Source organism: Eucyclogobius newberryi, unplaced genomic scaffold, assembly GCF_026437365.1.
Source record: "Eucyclogobius newberryi isolate DKJ021-1_F unplaced genomic scaffold, fEucNew1.0.hap1 SCAF_2, whole genome shotgun sequence".
NCBI lineage: Eukaryota > Metazoa > Chordata > Actinopteri > Gobiiformes > Gobiidae > Eucyclogobius > Eucyclogobius newberryi.
The window spans coordinates 32,756,637-32,778,347 of NW_027315834.1; the positions used below are offsets into that span (position 1 = coordinate 32,756,637).

The 21,711-nt window shown below is 38.3% G+C and overlaps 4 protein-coding genes across 5 annotated transcripts; 3 read left to right on the plus strand and 1 right to left on the minus strand.

Moving 5' to 3' along the window:
- The first annotated feature begins 86 nt into the window (after nucleotides 1-86).
- mapk12b (mitogen-activated protein kinase 12b) lies at nucleotides 87-7,199 on the plus strand. Of its 2 annotated transcripts, XM_072455050.1 has the most exons (12): nucleotides 91-360; nucleotides 1,425-1,554; nucleotides 1,641-1,699; nucleotides 3,049-3,160; nucleotides 3,492-3,521; nucleotides 4,402-4,449; nucleotides 4,535-4,649; nucleotides 5,504-5,575; nucleotides 5,701-5,780; nucleotides 5,862-5,940; nucleotides 6,026-6,199; nucleotides 6,928-7,196. In XM_072455050.1, exons 1-12 carry the CDS (start codon nucleotides 239-241, stop codon nucleotides 6,990-6,992), a joined length of 1,086 nt encoding a protein of 361 aa, XP_072311151.1. In that variant the 5' UTR covers nucleotides 91-238; the 3' UTR covers nucleotides 6,993-7,196. The 2 variants fall into 2 exon arrangements, with proteins under 2 accessions (XP_072311150.1, XP_072311151.1); XM_072455049.1 differs by having other exon boundaries at nucleotides 87-360; nucleotides 5,701-5,940; nucleotides 6,928-7,199.
- Nucleotides 7,044-12,415, plus strand: LOC140367160 (uncharacterized). The gene is made up of 5 exons (XM_072453512.1): nucleotides 7,044-7,047; nucleotides 9,171-9,233; nucleotides 9,303-9,539; nucleotides 10,668-10,925; nucleotides 12,120-12,415. The coding sequence occupies exons 1-5, from the start codon at nucleotides 7,044-7,046 to the stop codon at nucleotides 12,413-12,415; spliced, it is 858 nt and encodes a 285-aa protein (XP_072309613.1).
- Nucleotides 12,416-13,158: 743 nt separating this feature from the next.
- Nucleotides 13,159-17,730, minus strand: rpap3 (RNA polymerase II associated protein 3). Its single transcript, XM_072455053.1, has 17 exons — nucleotides 17,677-17,730; nucleotides 17,358-17,566; nucleotides 17,074-17,247; nucleotides 16,880-16,990; nucleotides 16,672-16,799; nucleotides 16,424-16,545; nucleotides 16,280-16,350; nucleotides 16,069-16,203; nucleotides 15,342-15,469; nucleotides 15,147-15,268; nucleotides 15,000-15,067; nucleotides 14,818-14,907; nucleotides 14,349-14,521; nucleotides 14,099-14,270; nucleotides 13,599-13,696; nucleotides 13,415-13,515; nucleotides 13,159-13,338 (listed from the first exon to the last, which is right to left on the minus strand). Exons 2-17 carry the CDS (start codon nucleotides 17,508-17,510, stop codon nucleotides 13,253-13,255), a joined length of 1,932 nt encoding a protein of 643 aa, XP_072311154.1. The 5' UTR covers nucleotides 17,511-17,566; nucleotides 17,677-17,730; the 3' UTR covers nucleotides 13,159-13,252.
- A 435-nt stretch (nucleotides 17,731-18,165) lies between these two features.
- On the plus strand, nucleotides 18,166-21,059 carry atp23 (ATP23 metallopeptidase and ATP synthase assembly factor homolog). Its single transcript, XM_072453698.1, has 6 exons — nucleotides 18,166-18,404; nucleotides 18,592-18,637; nucleotides 18,845-18,926; nucleotides 19,402-19,539; nucleotides 20,308-20,391; nucleotides 20,469-21,059. Exons 1-6 carry the CDS (start codon nucleotides 18,257-18,259, stop codon nucleotides 20,670-20,672), a joined length of 702 nt encoding a protein of 233 aa, XP_072309799.1. The 5' UTR covers nucleotides 18,166-18,256; the 3' UTR covers nucleotides 20,673-21,059.
- Nucleotides 21,060-21,711: the final 652 nt, after the last annotated feature.

Sequence of the window (21,711 nt, forward strand, 5' to 3'; positions counted from 1 at the left end):
TGTTTCCCGTCTCATATTGTGGACACGCCCACAGAGACGGCCCGGGGCCACCGGGGGGGGGGCAGCCAAAACAAAGCGCGAGGGGGGTGTGACGGCGCGTCTCTGCTGCGTCTGAAAGAATGCCCCGCAAACTTTCTGGAAAAGCCTAGTCAGAAGATTGAGAAACGGCTTTATTTCGCCCCATGTTGACCTGAGAGTTGCCGCATATTCGCACCTCTGGCCCGGGTCTTGTTGCGCTATGGCGTTGCGCTCCAGCAGGACGGGCTTTTACCGGCAGGAGGTAAACAGAACCGCGTGGGAGGTCCCGGAGCGGTACCGGGACCTCAAGCAGATCGGGACCGGCGCTTATGGGACCGTGTGGTAGGTCTTTCTCATCTAAGGCACTTCTTTACAACACTTTGCATATCATTATTGCCGGGTTGTTCCTAAATGTCTGCTCTGATTTGAGGACGTGACAAACAATAGAAACATTTACAAACTTAAAGATGCTTTGTTGTTTAGTCATGTTTTTATATCTTTATATTGTGATTTCAATACATATTTTCTTGTTGTGTGAAGCAATTATTGTATTAGTCTCTGTATGAATTGTGCTTCTTTCTCACACAGCAAGAAATACTCATACTAGTTCACCACCATTTGTCTACAGTTTCTGCCTTGTTCTGGTTGATTATATTGCCTACAACTACTGTCACTATACTTTTACCAGTACTGCAACTTGTAATACAAATACTCACAGAACTAAATCTCAAATGACACGACTTTCAAATGTAGAATACGCTACAAAGAAGTTTTGACATTTCACATCATTTTACAATTTAAAAGAAAACCATTGACCACCTAATTTCCTGTATCTAAACCCACATCTGACCCTCGGGCTTGTGTAAAACCATAGTATGCTAAATGACCACTCCCTCAGGCTGCAGCTGGCTCGGCAGGGCCTCCCTTTGCTTTGTAATGAGTGGATGAGGGTCAACAAAGACACTACCCCCAGCCTCATTGTTACAGAGAGTCAAAGAGTTGGACTGAAAGCACCACAACTGAGCGTTTAACATAAAAAAACCAAACAAAAAAGACATGTCCCTGGAAAGACACTCATCGTAACATACCAGAACAGACACAGGTGCATTCAGAGCATATTTTTAGTCAACATTGAAATGACAATGTATAGAGCCATCTGTTTAGTTAGAAAACGATGCGATCGAGTTGAGAAAACAAATGTGTGTGACAAACTCCTACACCACAAACTGCCTGATTGCTGTCCACATGACGTAACAAAGAAGAACTCTAGCTTTACTCAAGTTAGGCATTACCAGCAAGTTACCACGAGAGGAAGAGGCCGATCTCATGGGCGTTTCAACTGTCATTACAACTGTTTCCAGGGGTTTTCTCAACACTCGCTCACCCTGACTGTTCCCTCTCTTCAGTTCAGCGTGGGACCGGCGATCGGGAGCCCAAGTCGCCATCAAAAAGCTCCACCGACCTTTCCAGTCCAAACTCTTTGCCAAACGCGCCTACCGAGAACTGCGACTGCTCAAGCACATGAAGCACGAAAATGTACGTTTTAAAAAGTGCCAGAGAGGCAGAGGTATCAACTTGTACGGAGCGAAACGTGGGCTCAATCTATGTTGTTGTTGTCATAGGTGATTGGGTTGTTAGATGTCTTCACGGCGGAGATTTTACTGGACCGTTTTAAAGATTTGTAAGTTGTTTTTTGATTGCCTTTTCTCTGCGTCTCCATCTCATCTTTAACCACATCTTGGAGTTCGCTCTGAACCTCTTGATTGGCAGTTGTAACCTCTGAAACCGTTTACAAATTTAGCATTCATTGTCCCTTCTCTGCATGTGTTCATTCACAACACCCAGTCCATGTGTTCTAATCCATCTTGAGCGTGAACAAAGGTGCACTATGTAACTTCTCTACTGGAGGGTCCGCCACCTGCTTGTCTACATCTCGGAGCTGTTAGCGGTTTGACAGGAATATCCCGCAGTTGGCAATAAATTATCAAATAAATGTTGCACCGAAACACCAAAACAAGTTCCTATGTTTGTGAATTCTGTTCATTGACAATGGTGATTCTGATAAACTAGTCCATCTCCATGGAAACAAGCAGTCGACTCTACCAGGCCAAGATTAAAAAGTAAATAAATAGATCTGTGGCGAGACAACAGTTTTTTGTCTTTTTTTGCCATTAAAACGCTTTTAATTGAATACGTGCATGATTGATACGTTTAATTACAGGCAAGAGGAGAAACCCCCCACTAGAAAACTTACCGTATTTTCCGGACTATAAGTTGCACCTTATTTCATAGTTTTGGTCGGGGTGCGACTTATATTTATATAAGATAAGATAAGATATTCCTTTATTGTCCACACATGGGGAAATTTCGGTGTTACAACGCAGTAGATACAGGGGGAGTTTGAAACCCCCCCACCTCTCTTAATAGAAGAACTCTTATAAACAAAACAAAAAACTCCTATTAACAAAACTCCTCTCATATCTTGATAGGGAATGGAGAAAACAAATAATAATAATAAAATAAAAATAAAATAATAAAGTAAAGTAAAAATAGCTAGCATAAGACTAAATAATACTAATACTAATGGTAAGTAAACATAAATTATATAATAAACAACTCTTATTTACATTAGTTATATGCACATGAATATGGCCTTAATTGCTTGTGAGTGTGACAGTATTGCACATGGTTAAGTCAGTATTGCACATGAAATTATTATATATTTATACTTATACTCCGGAGCGACTTATATGTGATACTATTTGTTATTTTCACACTTGCAACCGCATTTCATACTCCAGTGCAAGTTATATATGTTTTTTTCTTCTCTATTATGCATTTTTTGGCTTATATTCTGGAAAATACGGTACATTGTGCGCCTTTAATCATGCAAACCGAGCGTAATGTCTTCCACTTTTGCCTCCTTTAATTTAGCCACATACTTTATCTCGCTTCAGCACGCGTGAAGCGCTCTTATCGACACTTAGCAGTATGTAATGGACTGTGGTTGAAAGTGTTGTCTGTGCACAGTTATCTGGTGATGCCGTACATGGGGACGGACCTGGGTAAACTCATGAAGCTGGAGAGACTGACGGAGGACAGAGTACAGTTCCTGGTTTATCAGATGTTGCGAGGACTCAAGGTTACCATGCACGCAGGGCATTATATTGTGTTAGACGGACAGAGAGAAGCACGTGTAGATTTGAAAGATATGTTAGTAATTCAGGTTATCGAGCTAGACATTCGTATGTGTGGTTAAATTATAAACGTTTGAATGAGTTTGTTTCTAAAATACATTGACACCAAGTAACCACCATAATTTTAGATTGATTAGAATATTTTGATTTTTTTTTTCTTTCGATTGGATCCCAAAAGCAATGTTTGAACACAAGTGGAAAATATATATAATTGTTTAAAAAAGTCAGCGTTTGTTTTGCTGAGAGTGTAACTGTGTGCCTGTCTTGTGTCCTCAGTATATCCACTCTGCAGGGATCGTCCACAGGGTACGTGACCTTCTGACCCCTCAGACCTGACCTTAGGGGGTGGAGCCTATTCTTTTCACACGCTGCTCTTTTCACTCGCATTCCCACACAAGATTTACCACTTTCATCTGCAGTCTGTGACTGGATAGACCCAAAGCATAGTAATTCAACTTAACGCTGTCAGTTTGATTACAATATTTAAACATTTCGCTTCTAATCAGCTAGCGGGCCTTAAGTAACGCACTATTAAGATGTTTATAAAGTCTATGCGTGCATTTGTTGCTCTTCAGAGTCTAAATTCACTGTTGTCAGCAGTCGTAAAAATGGCTGTCACCTTTCACCTCATTCTTTCACTTTTCTGGAGTGAAAGAATGAGAGTAACATATTTTGGAAAGCAAAAATGAGCTGTTCGTCTTCGATTGCGCTTCAAATAAGGCCCATGCGATTCATTCTTGTCGTAACTTTAACTGCTGTCCTCCTATATTTGAATATTATGTCACAATATCTTCTTAAACACTGCGGCGGTCCATAAAAAATGTCTTATTGATGACTAACAGTCCAGTTCTAAGCATTTCACATTATACAATCAGTTCAATCAGCTGCACATCGAGGTATATTCACTTATATTCAATTACATCAATCCACTTATGCAGCATATAACCCAAATCTCAGTACAGATCTTGACTGTTGCAAAAGAAACACTTTTCACAATGTTATGCAATCTGGGACTTTGTAAAGAGAATGTCTCCAGGCACAAAAACACAACATCTTTGAAGCCTTCCTCATCACAAATGTATACTGCAAAATGACAACAAATGTGTTCCTTTTCTAAGCGTGTAACAGAAAAGTAAACCACTTGAAATGATACCAAACCAAGGTGTTTTCTGCCGTCCACTGACAGGATCTCAAGCCAGGAAACTTAGCCATCAATCCAGACTGTGAATTGAAGGTACCTGAACATTTCCCCCGAATTGTTATTATTTTATCTCACAGATTTCTCATTGTATAAGTTGCAATTTGTTTTCTCATCTCAGATCTTGGACTTTGGTTTGGCTCGACAGGCCGACACAGAGATGACAGGTTATGTTGTCACCCGCTGGTACAGAGCACCCGAAGTAATACTCAACTGGATGCACTACACGCAGACAGGTACTTTATGTTCAGTGAAATCCTGCTTACAGGTTTCACAGTCAAGTCCTGGTTTTGAGCAAACAAAAATATATCAACAAAAAATGACCAGGAATTTGTGTGATACTTTTACTTCCGTCATTGTTTTCTCTTGTATCTCTAATTTTACTTACCAATAAGTAGTAACATTGAGTACTAATCATTGAGTAGTAACGTCCAGTGAAGAGTCTGCCACCTGCTTGTTTCCATGGAGATGTTATTGCTCTGCTAGGAATACTCTGCAGTTTAACATTAAACTTATCTGAGGAATCACACTGACATGAACTTTATTTGTTTAAATCAAATAAAAGTGTTTTTATTGCTCAAAAATATCATGAAAAACATGCTTTCTTACATTGAGTGCGCTGGCCCCTCCACTGATCTGACTTGTCACTTGACCTGATGGTGTCACCTGGTTCTTTCCATGTAACGCGTGTAATATGTGGAACACTTTTGGACAAAGCAATAACATCTCTATGGAGACAAGCAGGCACCAGAAGTTACATAGTGAACTTTAAAAAACATAGATTTTTTATTATTTTCAAATTGAATAAATTTTTATTTATTTTATTTATTTTATTTATTTTATTTTATTTTATTTTATTTATTTTATTTATTTTATTTATTTTATTTATTTTATTTATTTTATTTATTTTATTTATTTTATTTATTTTAATTCATTTATTTATTTTTTAATTCATTTATTTATTTTAATTCATTTAATTCCTTTTTATTTGTTTTATTTATTTGTTTCTTATTTTATTTATACATTTTCTTTTACTCATAATTCCATTTGAGAATACAACCACTGATGTGTTGTGTGTTTTGTCCTGCAGTGGACATCTGGTCAGCGGGTTGCATCATGGCTGAGATGCTACTGGGAAAACCTCTTTTTAAAGGAAACGACCGTATCCTTTCCCCTCCTTTTCTTAATGCATCATTGCTTAGCACAGTACACAGAAGCATTATACTGTACGTCAAATTCACACACACCGGCTTTTAATGTGTGACCCTTGACCCTGAGCCGCTGCAGATCTGGACCAGCTCAAAGAAATCATGAAGATCACAGGAACACCGACTCCAGAGTTTGTGACCAAGCTACAGAGCCAAGACGTAAGTACAACAATAACTGAGATATTTGGGACGGACTTCGCAACCTCAGTGCTCCTATTCTATCACGATTTTACTTCACAGGCCAGAAGCTACCTCAGAAGTATACCAAAGGTGCTCAAGAAAGATTTGCGCACTATATTTTCCAAAGCTAGTCCAAATGGTGTGTATACTGTGCATCATGCGTCCCCTGTGGTGTCTGCTTGCTCTGCTGTTCATATACTGTACGACATGGATCTGTTTTCTAGCGGTGAGTGTGTTGGAGAAGATGCTCCTGCTGGACCCGGAGGAGCGGGTGAGCGCCGCCGAGTCGCTGGAGCTGCCGTTCTTCAGCGAGTTCAGGGACACGGACGAAGAAACGGAAGCGCTGCCGTACGACCAGACCATGGACAACACGGACCTGCCCCTGGAGCAGTGGAAACGTGAGACAAAACACAAGAGATGGTTTGGTTAAATGTGCCCGCTGCAGTGCCTGAAGTCTGCCAGGAGAGGTCCTCGTTTCACTTCCAAATGACAATGGGAAGTTTTAAAATACCAACAAAAACCTTTGCCTTCAGTTTTAATAGCAGTTATTGGGTTCTGGGTTTGATCATTAGCACCATTAGCATCATTAGCATCATTAATATCCTTAGCATCATTAGTCAAATTGGACAAGATCAAGTTATAAATTACACTGAAATTCTTAAATATCACAGCTACTCCAAAATGTTTTATGTGTAGTTTTTTTTGTCTCGCCTTCTCTTATGCTGCTACCACAGCTTGGAACTCCTTTCATTTGGAATTGAAGTTGCGTGAACTGGTCTTGGCAAACTTATTTTAAAATAAAGAGTGAGAATCTTACAAAAAAAATGTCGGCTTTGAAATGTGGATTATGTTTGATTTTTTGTTAAATTTCTCTTTTCAATGTGTAAAAAAAAAAAAAAAATCACAGCTACTCCGAATCAATGCGCATATATTTTCAAAAATATATGATAATTCAACAATGACACAATGATGCTTTATTTTTTTAATCACTTTCTTTCAACCCCAGTGATTTTGAACATAGTATAAGTACATTTATAGTAAAGGAGGAGGATATTTTGCCTTCACATACTGTACATTTTGGTGTTGTTTACTATGACTCTTATTGTTTTCCCTTCTGTCTGTCTAGGCCACACCTTCACAGAGATCCTGACCTTCAGACCTCCCAAAGACTCCAGAGAGACCACCCTGTGAAGCTCCTGTACATTCAGCCTATGCACACTGTGTAGGACGCGATTGACACGCATGGGTTTGTCCTCCTTTGTGATGGAAACGTAACTGCTACTGTTTTAATGTGAATAAATGTGAATATGTAGAGTGGTTGTACGACTTCAAGTGCTGCTGTTCGAAGCACCTTAAATAATATGTTTAAACACGAGAGTCAGAATGAAAAGAAAGGGTTTGTGTGTGTCTTTTGTGGGTTAAAGTTCGGTTATTCTTATTTGTTCAGTTATATTATTCTTTGCTCTGCTATCATGGCTTTTGGCATTGGATCACCAAATAAAATATCAGCAAAAATAGTTGAGCCAGGGGTTAAAGAATATCTCAATGTTTTGTACAGAAAGAGTGTGAGGAATTCCTTCTTTCACGAGAGAGGCTCATTTTGAAACTCGCACCAAAGTGCAGGTAAAGGTTGGTGAGTAAGAAGATAAATATGAGCGTGATATGAGCTGTTTGCTTCTGAACCTGAGAGACTCTGGGCAGAGCTGGACGATTCCTTGTGTTGGAAACATGGATCATAACTATTTACTGACATTTAAAGGATATGGAGTAATGCTGCTTTTGATGGGTAATAATACTTTTTTATTACTTTGTTCTAGCTGCACTATGGTGCAGCTAGAACAGTTGTGCCTTTAATGACAATACTTTTATGAGACTTTTGTGTGGAATGCATAACTTTACATTTCTAATAAACACGGATGAGTCTTTAAAAAAAGTTAACTTATTAAATAAAATGTGTGTGGAATGCATATAACTTTAAAATTGTGATAAAAAAAATATAACATGTGGCTAAAATGAAAGCGGGAGTAACATGCTGGTTGTGGTGATGTTGTCATGACGTTTCTAAATACTTATAATACAGCAATAGATTGTTATTCTAAGATGTTTCAAATAAAATGCCAGATACAGAAATGATCCTTCCTGCAGATTCTGTGAAGAGGAAGAAGAACTGTTACATTTGCTTTATTTTTGTCCGTGTGTGGCTAAGTTCTGGGTTAGCGTACAGCCTTGGTACAGCCTTGGTTACTGTCGATGTGCATTTCTTTTGTCATCACGCCCAGAAATATAATGCTGTGTTTTTGAGGGAAATTTTACACCTTTTTTAAATATAATTATTTAGCGGAGAAAATAAATACATATCATTTTAGATCACATTTATGTTTGCAACGTTTAAAAAAATCTATTCATTATTAGTGAAAGACTAATGATAATAGAAATAATTATAGAAAAATAAGTTATCTGAAAACCACAAGAAATTGAATATTTGCCCTCTAGAATTTTGAGATACAATTTCTTTTCTGTTGAGTTTTTAAACAAGTTATCGCTCCAGTGTAATATTTCCATTGGACCAGTGATTGCTTTTATTTTTATTTGCTCTGATTGTTTGTTCTAGTTTAAGTATTAACTACATGTTGGCCATTTATGTGAGTATTATACATGCCATTATCTCAGAGCCAGACTTTCAACTTACAATACATTTAATTATAACAAACATTTGAATAAAAAAAAAAAGAAAGAAATACATTTAGAGCATAAACAATTACCATCACATTCCAGTTGCGAGTGTTACCCGGAGATCGCCACGTTATCCCGTCGCAATACTGACCTAACCTAATACTGATGTGCAATTCTGTCATATGTGCAATTGCTGTTGGAATTCATGTGCAATTACTGTGAAATTACTGTGAAATTCATGTGCAATCTATGTGCTGTCGTGACACATATTCATGTGCAATTACTGTCGGGATCACATGCAATGGTATTTATTTATTTGTCTATGGGAGTTTTTATTTATCTATAGGAGATCTTCTAGTGAAAGTGTTTTTCAGACTTCCTATAAGTGATCTGTTCTTCTGTATCTACCTCTGTATCTACCTGCGTTACACCAATGAAATTTCCCCATGTGGGACAATAAAGGAATATCTTATCTTATCTTATCTTATCTTATTATTTTAAAGATGTTATTCTAACTCTTAATGTTTAGAATAGTCACTAGAGTTCCTTTAGACTGGATTGAAGTTAAAGTTGCTTGAACATACACTTTTAGACTCTTTTATTGCCTTATTCTCCCAAATAAATCTCCCAAATCTGAAAACTCTAGTGGGAGTGTGTTATCCTGACAATGTGTAATGCATTTTGTTTGTTTTTCAGGCTTTCCACAAGTGCTACCAACAAGTGGAGAACAACTAGGCAAGCAACTGAGTCTTCACCACTGTATTACATTACAGTTCACTACTTACACATCTGCTATTCAAGTATCATTGCTTTGAACTTTGTCTGCAGATGTATTGAAGCCGACGATCACGGCCCCAGACTTTGTGACAGTGGGGGTCCCCAGCAGCGCGGCGTGTGCGTCTGACTGCCCGTCCTGTACTTACTCCATGTCTCTGGAGGGACAGGCCGCGCAGGGACAGGGCAATACTCTGCTCTTCACTCCAAATGACACTGATCTGACTGTGGTCTGCTCAGTAACTAAAGGGACACAAGTTGCGACGATCAGCAAGAAACTGCAAGTGTTGGGTACGGGAGAAATGCTATGACTTTACTGTGTGTTATTTCAGTTGATGAAAAATGGTGGCCTTTAAGCACAGGTCAGAGGTGAATAAGGCTGGCATCAGGGAGGGCATCAGATATAATATGTTGTTAATATGAATCTCTGTAGTTGAAGATGGAGCTGGAGATGGGTCACTTTTACTTAGCAATAGTCATTATAATGTCAGTTTGGTCATTTTAACCCGCTTCACCAATTTAAAATGGCACAAAAACAGTCAGTTTAAGTCTGGTCTTCCTCTAGAGATAACATTTTTTAGATAAATTATCAAATCATTGTTGGGCCTTGAAAAAAAATGTTACATCCACTGATATTATTTAGTATAAAACAGTTTCCTATAAAAAAAAAAAAATCTCTGTTTCTGCCGTTTGAGTAAAATAAACTCTCAGCATTTGCACCCTAGATATGACAGTCCCATACATTGAGTTCAAGTTCTATCATTTGATTAGCTGGTGTTATAATCTCAGATGGTGGGTGGGAGATAAAATACAAATCCACAAATGTTGAACCGTATCATTATTTGCTTAGGATTGGCTCCACCTGCAATTTGAATCTTGTTTAAAAATCTGAAATCCGACACCAGAACGTGCCCTGCCTCAGCTGAACACACTGTATCGTGGAATTTGTTGATTAAATGTCCGATTGCAGATTTGACCTGGTTTATGGTTCATACATCTGTAATTCCTGGGCCTATTCGCATGAAACAAAAATTGGCACAAAGTTAAACGTTTTTTCTGTGGGCACAAATAAACAAAAGGGTGATATCTCAGTTACAAATGCTCCAGAAAGTGATGCCATTAAGCCATAAGACTAATATGGCAAGTTTGAGGAGCCGATTACAAACAATTATTTCCGTGGTTCAACGTTTGTGTATCATAAGTCTGGATATTTCTTTCAAAAATCCTGCATAGATTTCTTATATAGAACTAGACTGTGAATACAAAATGTTCATGTGTTTGCCTTTCCAACAATTATAAAGTGCATCCATGGCCATTCCCCAACTCTCCTTTAATAATACATGAATTATTCAGCAAATAACTCATCAAAACAAAGTAACCTGGTTTTGAAATATAAAACATGATCCGTTTCCTCTGCAGTTGGTCCAGTAAATGTGTCCATCTCGGGCAGTGGGCTCCTAAACCCCTCTGTGAGTCACACCTTCAGCTGTCACGCTCACTGTGTGCCATCGTGTGAGTACTCCTGGAGGCGGGGCTCTGGGCCGTGGATGAGGGGTCAGGGCAACGTTATCGCCGTGACCCCCACTGAGATGGACCGCACAGATATGCTGGTTTGCAAAGCCACTAACAAAGTGTCCGGATTGTTTGTCGCTGCAACAAAAGAACTCGCCGTCAATGGTAAGACTGACTGCAACACTAAAGGAAGAGGGAAGAGGAGACTTATTTGTTACTCAAGTACATTTCCTAAATCAGTGCGACCGCTCCCATTACACACATACACTTAGGGCGTCAGGGGCTCAGAGGGGCACCAACCTGCCCGGGCAGTTTGGATTGAATGACAGGGGCTTATTGTGCAACAGCCGCACATTACAATTACACTTAAACATGGAGCCTATTGTGGGCCTACTTTGTCTTCAGTTTAACATTTCAAAACTAACTCTAGAACTCTCTCTACATAGCAGGCTTGAGATGTGACAGTTTAAACAGATGCAGACAGATCAGGGGCCCAGCTGAGAGCACTTTTGACTGGGCAGACTTGTTCTACAATCCACAAGGAGCAAATCGGTCTTTGGATAAATTAGAAATGGCAAAAAAAGAGCAAATGAAACAAACGTGCAATAAGTCGAGCTGGCACGCCAAACTGCAGAGCTGACATTGTGGCATGTGAAAAACTAAAGTGGTTCAACTTCTTACTTCAAGTTTTTTTTAAATGCTACATGAAAGTGTCAATAGTTTGCAGTGTTTTCTGGGGCCTAAATATGTTTTGCAGAAGAGCAAGAGAAGGGCTTCAGGTGACGCTGGAGCAGGAGCGGAGCAAGGACATTTAGAGACTGTGGGGGCCCTCATAATAAACTGTGTAATGAGATGCTATTAATGTTACAGCTAAAATGCACCAGGATACAGGAATTCTTAGGATTGTGATTTATGCGATGTATATCAAATAAAGTAAAATAAAATATAATATAAAAGTTGTCAAACCTTCGTATTTTAAGATAAGATAGCCTTTATTTGTCCACACAATGGGGAAATTTCTGTGTTGCAACGCAAATAGAAACAGAAGTAAAAGAACGGATAACTTAGAGAAAGCTTTAAAAAAACACTCTTAATAGAAAAACTCTTACAGACAAAACCTCTCATATTCTCAATAAGGAATAGAAATAAAAAATACAAATAAAATAAGACAAAAAAATACAAATAAATAATACAAAAATAATAATAATAGTGGCAAAAGTGGGTTCCAAGTGGGTTGGGGCCTGGGGGGCACTGAGCATTTTAGCTGAGGGCACCCAAATGGCTTGATCTAAATATACATCTAAAATCAAATAGTCCCTTGTCAATCTAACACCTCTTGGACCCTGTTCTTTTTCACAGTAGGTCCTTTAGGTATGAAGATCGCAGGGCCAGACGTTATAGAGATGGGAGAAAAGGCTGTATTCGAGTGCTCAGCCGTTTGCCGTCCCTCCTGCCGCTTCGTCTCCTCTGTGGACACTCAGAGCATCAGAGGAAATGTGGTCGAGTTGATAGTGGACCGTCCTCTAAAATCAGTGACTGTCAAGTGTGAGGCTCAAAACACCGCCTCAAGAAAGTCCGCCACGACATCTAAAACTGTACATTTAAAAGGTAGAGGACAATTTAACTTACAATACATCATAACGCCTTCAAATTAACCCTAAATCCCTCTCATCATTGTGACGCCTCAACACAACCTGACCAGTCTTTTCATAGTTCGTCTCTACTTAAAGTGTTCATTCATATTTGAAATGTCTCTTGCAGGTGTTGATCGCAGTGGATCCGCTCGTTTAGAGGTGACTTCAACAGTTCTGCTTTTTGTTTTCATCTTCACTACAATGACAATGTAAAGGCAAAAAAGTTGGATACTGATCACTTCAATGTCCATCAGCAAAAAGCTTTTCTGCATATATGTACAATTGCTTTGTTTACTCATTATATTTTAAAGTATATAAGAATGTCTCTTTGAACAACTGTATAAAAGCATGTTTATGTCCGAAATGTTGCCGTTTGTGAACTAATCATGGGTCAATGAGATGTTGGGGTGTTGGCTTTGAACTTTTCTTAGTCGCTTACAATGGCACACAGTGTAACATTTACTTCACCTTAAAGAAGTTCAAATACACTTCAGTTTTCAAGGAAAGCAAAGAGTGACGTGTATAATAGTCATCGTGTACACGCCTTGTGAAACAGGGCTGTGGTCTGTTTACCTTTCCATGATTTATCAAATGTCAGAGTAAAAGGTCTGAGCGTGGGCGTGGGCAGCCAGGAAAGCCTGTAATAATTCAATAATATCCCGATTCTAAAAAAATGTCTCTGCTTTGTTAAATGAATTAAAAAATAAAGATGACCCGTTTTAAAAGCAAGAAAGACACATTTTTTTTATTATTTTGCCTTTTAAATAAGCTCTTAACTCATATAACAAAGAAAAACACATTTTGAACAATTCATGGCCTTTTCAGTGTGAAAAATGCAAGGTTTGAAATATTTGACAATCAGACGCAATACTTCTTTTGTAAAGATGTGACAGATGATGCCTCAAGTTCACTTTGATGGAGGAAGTCAAAGAGTTCTCTGATCACTAAAGAAAACAAAACAATTAGTCATTTTAAAGTCACCAAAATGATAAATAATATGATCAACATTTAGATAAAAACCTGTTTTCTCTGATGATGACATAAACATGACTGCCATGTCAAAGCGTCTAACACTTGCTATGTTCTGGAGAATTTCAAAGGTTAGAGCTGGAGTTTCATTCCTGCGCAAAAGTGGAATAAGTCATAAGAATGATTGTTATTACGATAAAAATTGTTATTTATAGTTGAAAGCGTTCAAACTTACTTTCTGTAAAACCCATGCAGTGTCTTCAGGATCTGGTTAAGAATGTTTGGTTCAAGCGAGTTGTGGAATAACATTGAGAATGCCTCTGGGTTCATTTGCTGTTAAAAAGAAGAACAAAGTGCTGAAAAGAATTGATGAAACAAAGAAATATTCACACTATATTCATTCTCTATCCTGATTTTCCCAGCTCATTCAGAAGAAGCTCCTCTGCGTTTCACACACCTACATCCACCTTTACTGGAGCTGTGCAGAGCATTTTACCCTTAAACGAGCTTAACATAACCCCCAACCACCTATTACACACCTATTACACACATACACACAAACTTACACACAAACAAACATACACACACCTCTATTGCGAGCTGATGGATCACGTTCATGAGAATTCAATTTGGTTAATTCATTTAAAACAATATAGAAAGTCAAAACCAAGCCGAATGTTAATACCTACTTTGGGGGAAAAGTGGAGAATAATGTAGTTTAATCAAATCACTTACCTTCAAATAGGAGTAAACTATTTCAGGCTTGGATCCAATCGTGCGCAGGTCTGATTCAAATTGAAAACTGTTGGGTGGAGGAGGAGGTATGTCCACGACCGGTGATGATGGTTGGATTGGATCAGGAGCAGAAGTATTAAGTCTATGTGGAAGTTCGTCCGCTTGTGTAGGTCTGAAAATTAAGCATTTTGACTATGAGCTTACATGTACATCATCTGAACTGTGTATGTTTTTAAATATTATGACTCACAGTTCTGACTGACAAACTGAATAATCTGCTATTTCTTCAATTTTAATCATCTTGGTGCTCGGTGACGTCGACAGTGGCGACATGTCCTCTGCATCCTGGGGCTCGCTCACTGACATATCAGCGATCAGTACTTTTCCACTGACCTCTTCTATGTCAACACGCCTGAGCGGTTTCTACACAAGGCATAGTGCACAGCATTTTACTTAAACTTATGAAAAGCATTTGTAAATTCTTGAAATGTAGACATATTTAAATCGATCAGATGGATAATTTCAATGTATTTGAAGCCATTTTTGAATACTGAATACTGAATAGTGACTCGTCTGACATCTGCTGGAGAACTAACGGTATTACAGATTTTATTACCAATTGACTATTTTCATTGCCAGCATAAGTTGAATTGAACCACGTTTTTGTACATTTAAAATTTAAACTGAAACTTGTCACTTTAAAAAGCAAAATAACTCACCGTGGATTGCAAATGTTTTGGTTTTTCTATAGGTTGGACGGTTCTTCTTTGTGAGCAATCAGAGGGCTGTAGACATCCACTGGTAACATCCTAATAAAAAGGAACAATACGATTTTTTTCTTATTTTATACTGCAGTTTCCTCAAAGCAGCAGACTTTTCTCAGTCTTTTTGTGTAAAATACCTGTATTTTCTGAAGCTCATTCAAAGCCTGTTTGTTCCCAGGCTCAAGCTTTAAAACAGCTTGGAAATCTGTGAATGCATTACATAAAAATCTAAGAAAACAATGACAACCACAGCATTTCAAATCAATACGTGTGTGATCTAGTACCTTTTTTGGCCTCTTCTAATTTCCCTAATGACACTCTGGCAGTGGCACGACGAGCAAATGCTTTGGAGTACGTGTTGTCCAGAGAAATGGCCGTAGTGCAGTCTTCCTCCGCCTCCTTAAACCTAAAACAAACCAATGTACATTATTTACAGATTGTGGACATAACTTGACTTGACAAAGATGAATTAATTGTACCTCTCTAGTTTAAGGTAGGCCATTGCTCTGTTTGCTGGCAAGAGAACATTCATGCTGTCTGCCTCCATCCCTCTGCTATAGCACTCTACAGCCGCTTCATACTTTCCCTCTTTGAAATAAGCATTTCCCTGAGATGAAGAACAAAAACAATGATTATGATTCCTAACAATGCTTTCTTATACAAGACGCAGCCATTGCAGATGATGAAGTGGGAATTTACAATAGGAATAAAACAATTGCATGGATATTTAACAGTGGTAATACATTTCTAAAGAAAGTGGTCGTGTAGTTGAGACACATTAGTTGGAAAGCTGTTGTTCAGTTATATTGTTCACTGAAAGGTGATATAATGACAATACTCAACCGCAGCAATTAATCTGAATAATCGTGACTGGTCAACTATTAAAATAATTGTATTTTACTCATCGTTATCTGGACTATAGAAAGTCAAACACACATGCCAAAAGACCTTTTATAACAAAAATATAGCATGTAAAAATCAAAATGGCAAAAATGTATTAACCATTTCTCTGATTTCAATCTATAGTATTTTTTTTTGTAAACAAAATTCAGTCTAGAAGCCTTCAGCTTTTATTTGGTTAGAAATGTCTGTAAAAATCTCTCTGTACAATAGAAATAATTGTTTGCCTATTCTGAACAAAACAAACAGACTACATCGACTACTAAACTAATAGTTGGAGCAGTCACTACTGAGGTACTTTCTTACCCTGTCTTTTTGTAGCACTGCCTCCTGTTTCCTCTGCTGTTCTTCTATTTGCTTTAGCTGCTCGGGGTCCACATCTGGGGCTTCCTTTGTCAGTGCAGTTTCTTCTGGAAGCGGAGCTATATTGGAACCAACAATCTGAAACCCAAAACAATACTTATTTTAACATGTGAATATACATAAACCTTGATGGTGTTGGTTGTGATAAACTAACCTCCTTAATTTTCTTCACTTCATTCTGTGCCTCCGTGTTTCCCGGATCAAGTTTGAGAACAATCTCATAATCTGTTAAAGTAATATTCAGACAGTTATTCCGATTCCGTGAACTCAAGCAGACAACTGATTTTGCAACAATCACCTTCTAATGCAGATTCATATTTCTTTTGAGCATATCGTGCCGCTCCTCTTCGTAAAAATGCTTTCAAATACTTGCTGTCTAATGCAATTGCTAAATTACAATCAGACTCGGCCACTGCAAATCTGAAAAGAACATAATGAAATGTGCATACAATTTTAAGGTTGCGCAATATTTGCATGTAGAACGATAAATGATACAATTTGGATTAAATGTAAAATGTAGACAATTCAAAATGACCAAACGCCTACTTTTTGAGTCTGAAGAACGCCGTTGCTCTGTTTGTTGGAAGCACAGGGTTGTAAGAGTCTGCGGACATCCCTCTGGTGTAACACTCAATGGCCTCGTCATATTTGCCCTCTTTAAAACACATGTTGCCCTGGAAAAAAAAGAGAGGCAAATACTCAATACAGATTGTACCGTCGTCGATACTGTCGTCAGCTCATACAAATAAAGTACCTTTTCTTTCTCGGCCAGGGCTTTCTCCCGATCTACTGGCATTTCCTCTGAGTCCGACTCATTTGACTCGACTGGGCTTTCCTCGTTATCCATTTCTTCCAAGACCTTGTCCTAATACAACAGAAAGTGAACATAAGTCATAGAATGTATCCCACAGGTTCAATAATACTTTAACTGCACAACAAACAACATACCACATTAAATTTGTCCCAGGACCTATAGTCGTATCCTTTTATTCTTGCTTGTATTTTCTCTCCTGTTGTCCCTTCCTCATTGCCTCCAAGGCCATTACTTGCAGATGGTTTCTTTTTCTTCTTTTGTCTAACTTTTGCCTTGTAGTCTTTGTTGCGGATCGGTGGGAGTTTCTTCTGTAAAATAAAATGATACATAGTGATACAATTAGGGAAGCTATGCGTGATTTAAATATACTACTGATCAGGTACTTACTGAGCAAGCACTTCATTATGTGTAAGCTTACCTCTTCTCCCTGTACTTCTACTGAACGGAGCTGCTCATCCTTCTTCTTTACGTCTTTCTCCCAGGTGTCCAACTCCCGCATAAAACTCTGAAGATCTTCAGAATTTTGGCGCATCTGATGCTGCAGATCAAGGGCTTTATTTCCACCGGACATTATTATTTCTCTTTTAGGATAAGTTCCAATCAAATAGTGACGCCGCGAAATCAAAACTATTAAAAACAGAGATTAATGATGGTTGATTTCAGGTAATGATGATGTCGTAGTCACTCTGGACGTGTACAAATACATGTAAACAATTTACAGACTGACTTAAAGTTACCTTACGTTTACTTTTGGTAAGAAATGTTCAGAAACATCACACGGTGTTTATGTGGGGAGCCATGACAGCGAAGTCCCATCATGCTTTGCTCTGACGCATGCGCCGAAACGTGCCAAAGATCGTTTATGTTTGAAGAACCACCGTTTAAAAGTTTAAGATTTGACTTATGCTTCATAGACCGATAAAACATAAACACAGTGTGTGTATTAATTATATGTATATTTTTTTATAGATGTTATCAAGATTATTATCTAGACGTCAATGCCATTTTTGGAGAGGGGACGGTCGACTTCATTCTACTCGCTAATTTGTGTTCTAAAACAAGCTTTGTTGCAGACCGAAACTAATATTTATGTATTTTATACACAATTACATGAATACAATTTCATTTTCAAAAACGGTTAGTAAAAATTAAAAAGACAAAAAAAAAATCAAATGGTAAATAATATATAAACTTTAGCTTTGACTTGCCTGTACCACGTGACCTACACAACAGCGATGACCTCTTCCTTGGTTAGCACAGCAGCTAGCAGTGGGGCATATGCTGTTGTTTTTAAATGAAAGATAAGGAGAAAATAGAATGGGCCAGACTAAACAAGAAGAGGACTATGGGTATGACTTATTCCCCGGGAGAAACCAGGTGAAGTTCAAGAAGGGCTCAATCGCATCGAGTCTGTTCACGTTCAACCACAAGTGTCAGATCATGTTGCGGTACGCAGTGGACACCAGTAAGTACAGTGACTGAGCTTTATAATGTAATAAATCACAACAACATGTCACGTCTGGTCTTATTTGATGTAGTTACACATTGTCTTTGTACCTTGTTAATGTCTTATGTGTTGACCCATTTTTGACCTCCATAGCTGCCTTTCAGTGCATGCTAAAAATAGGTGACTAATATTCTGTTTTTCCCAGGTCCTTATGCCAAACTCTTACTCAGTGCTATGAAAAATTCTGGATGGTACGTAATTATTAATTGTGATGTAATTATTTCACTGGCCAGTGTAAACATTGCTCAGATTTGATCATAGAAACATGATTTATCATCACACCCTTCTTGTTTATATACATCTGCTGCACACACCCCCATTAATGCTTTCTTATCCAGTGCTCTATTGACACTGTAAAGCTTCCATTGTGACTGACATGTGCATTTCTCATTGTACAGCCAGGTTTTTAACGACAGACATTTTGCCTGTGAAGACTGTGATGGTTCAGTTAGTGGTGGATTTGATGCTGCCTCTTCCCAAGTAAGTCCCAAGTAACTCTGAGCCCTTTTCACTCTCAATTATCTGTAAATGTCCTTGTGCAGATTGTCAGAACACTCCGCTCTGATCCCCGTTCACACACGCATCAGTCTAAGAACTTTGCTGGATTGGGTCTCTTGAATTGAATGGAATAAAAATGGAACGTAACTGCATACTGTAATCTGAGAAACCAAGTAGTGGTACTGGCAATTTTCTGGCTTTATTCACACAAAGACCTTCCCTGCTTTAGTCCTGGCAATTTACCAAAAATGCAGTTTATCTGTACAGGGAAAGCCAATGAGAATACCTCTTTTTTTCTTGGTTCTGGCTTCATTCACACACGTTGCTGCTCCTACAAAATGCCAGGTAATTTTCCAGGTCAGGCTGCTTGTGTGAACGGGGCTCAAACACTGTGTACTTTTGCTCAATACTCATCACATGTAAATACAAATGAACCTTTTGTATGTGTACTTTGCAGATAGTTTTGTGTCAAAACAACATCCACCAGCAGTCTCATATGAACAGAGTTGTCACACATGAACTCATCCATGCCTTTGACCACTGCCGAGCTCATGTGGACTGGTTTAAGAACTACAAGCATCTGGCATGTTCAGAGGTGAGTTCCTCCAGGACTGCACCTGTGATTTCTATGATAATTACCTTAAATTACTCTTGAGTATTTTATTGTTTCAGTTCAACACAAACAATAAGTGTACACATGTTAGTTTCAGTTTGAGATTGCATTTATGAGCTCAGTGTGCTTTAAAAATCAAGGTAAACCGTTGAAAACTACTTATGTAACATTAAGCTAGCTAGTCTTAGGATGGTCGACTTGACAAGAATGAATATCTCAATATTTCTTGCATAATCTCAATAACAACATTGTGACAATATTGTTACAATGCATCAGGCATGTAAAAGTGCCTGTAAATGTCTTGGTTGAGGTTTAAGTGAAGCGGCAAGAAGTAAATGCAGTTTTTAAAGCAGCAGTAGTGTATTTTTTTACTCACATCATCCAGCGCCTTTACTGATGCGTGTATTTGAATTGGTTTGGATTTCTTTGTTGGATGCACTGGTCCACAACTGTGTGAGAGAGGCTCTGATCTAGTGATCTAGCTAACATATTTACTGTTTGATAAGATAATTATGTAACAATTCCTCATTTGTTATTGATAATAATGTCAAGCATAGTACTGTGATTAAATAATTAATTATACAATATAATCCAGAAATGGACAACTGAGTAAATAAAAGAAAAAAATATATTAAAGGAAAATCGAATTGCTAAGCGTACAAACGTTTTGAGAGTGAAGACATCAGTTCGTTCAGTTCTTCAGTTCATCTGACAGAGAATTATATAATAGACTTTGTGTTTGTATTTCAGATTCGGGCGGCAAACCTCAGCGGAGATTGCGCATTTAGTAATGAAGTTTCGAGATTCCACTTTGGCCTGAAGAAGCACCATCAGGTACACGCTGTGACTTTAAGTGTCTTCATTTCAGCAGTTCTTTTCCTTTAATCCAAAACCCTATCATCATCTTGCAGGAGTGTGTTCGAGGTCGCGCCCTCCGCTCCATCCTGGCCGTGAGGAAAATAAGTCGAGAAGAAGCCGAGAAAACGGTGGATGAAGTGTTTGAGCCTTGTTTCAATGACCATGCGCCATTTGGACGCATTCCTCACGGCAAGAAGGACGCAAAGTTTGCCTACAGACATTACGAGAGCAGAGATAGATATAGTGCATACATTTAACGTTTCATTTACCTCTCGGGTGCTTTAGCAGGCCCATAAGCTGACGTTCTGTATCAGTGTGACAACTTCTGAGGCAGTTTCTTATTTATAGCTTCAACTCTCAAGAAATTAAATCTCTTCTGAAGGGATTCCACTGTGTCCTTGTGGTTGAAATATAAAACGTTTATTCTTTTTGGACACTAATTCTGCGTAAAGGGATTTCAGTCTTTGCAATCACCTTGAAAGTATTCGATGAGGCTGCAGTGATACTTTTAGGTGAACACTGGTGCGTACTAGGAAATGCTATATTTCCTTTTTGTCCATGAATATTTCTGCAACCTCAATTGATTCCATGTAAATAGTGTGGATTGTGCTTGAATTTAAAAGAATAAACAACTCAAGGTTATATCTCTTTCTTTGTTTTCCACCAATACATCTTTTGAATTTGAACAATATCTACATGTACAATGGCCTTGATGGTAAACACATGGGATTGGTAACTTCAGAGCTCTTCAATACTAACAGGAACAGGAATTTATATTCTTAAATATTCATATAATTAGAGCTGCTGTTGCAAAAAAAACATTTAAGCATCATTCTTGTTGATGCTTAAATGTTTTTTTATCCTGAAAACGGTTCACTTTCTCAGTAATTCTGCTGAAAAATCTCGTCTCCTTCCCCAGAAATTAATGTGGGACAAAGTTAAATAAAAATGAGCTCATAAGCCCCCGACGCCCCTCCATCGTTCTCCTGCATATCTCTATTACACCACACATTGCAAAGCTGCTGTAGCGTAATAAACCACTCACTGTAGCACTTAGAAAACATGAGCATGGTTGAACAATGAGAGTGGGTGGGACGGGAGGGCTAAAGAAGATTAAGTTATAATTTTAGCAGCTTAGAAAATGATCAAAAGAGCTTCTAACGAGAGGGATGAATGAGGAAATGAGTTTTGGGCTTAATGCAATGTCATACCCAAGTTGACACAACAGACAAATGATACAAAACAGAATTACACTTGTACAAATGAAATACAAATCTGGGGGCTTTACAAATGTAA

Bases quoted from the DNA above. Each gene is read 5' to 3' on its own strand.
- mapk12b (XM_072455049.1), top strand. From the start codon at position 239: ATGGCGTTGCGCTCCAGCAGGACGGGCTTTTACCGGCAGGAGGTAAAC. The intron at 5,941-6,025 runs GTGTGTATACTG...TCTGTTTTCTAG, and splicing joins TTCCAAAGCTAGTCCAAATG to CGGTGAGTGTGTTGGAGAAG. The intron at 6,200-6,927 runs GTGAGACAAAAC...CTGTCTGTCTAG, and splicing joins GCCCCTGGAGCAGTGGAAAC to GCCACACCTTCACAGAGATC.
- LOC140367160 (XM_072453512.1), top strand. The intron at 9,540-10,667 runs GTACGGGAGAAA...TTTCCTCTGCAG, and splicing joins CAAGAAACTGCAAGTGTTGG to TTGGTCCAGTAAATGTGTCC. The intron at 10,926-12,119 runs GTAAGACTGACT...TCTTTTTCACAG, and splicing joins AAAAGAACTCGCCGTCAATG to TAGGTCCTTTAGGTATGAAG.
- rpap3 (XM_072455053.1), bottom strand. From the start codon at position 17,510: ATGTCCGGTGGAAATAAAGCCCTTGATCTGCAGCATCAGATGCGCCAA. The intron at 16,351-16,423 runs GTGATTGTTGCA...TTACTTTAACAG, and splicing joins ATATGAATCTGCATTAGAAG to ATTATGAGATTGTTCTCAAA. The intron at 15,269-15,341 runs GTACAATTAATT...GGTTTGTTTTAG, and splicing joins GCCTACCTTAAACTAGAGAG to GTTTAAGGAGGCGGAGGAAG.
- atp23 (XM_072453698.1), top strand. From the start codon at position 18,257: ATGGGCCAGACTAAACAAGAAGAGGACTATGGGTATGACTTATTCCCC. The intron at 18,405-18,591 runs GTAAGTACAGTG...TGTTTTTCCCAG, and splicing joins GCGGTACGCAGTGGACACCA to GTCCTTATGCCAAACTCTTA. The intron at 18,927-19,401 runs GTAAGTCCCAAG...TGTACTTTGCAG, and splicing joins TTGATGCTGCCTCTTCCCAA to ATAGTTTTGTGTCAAAACAA.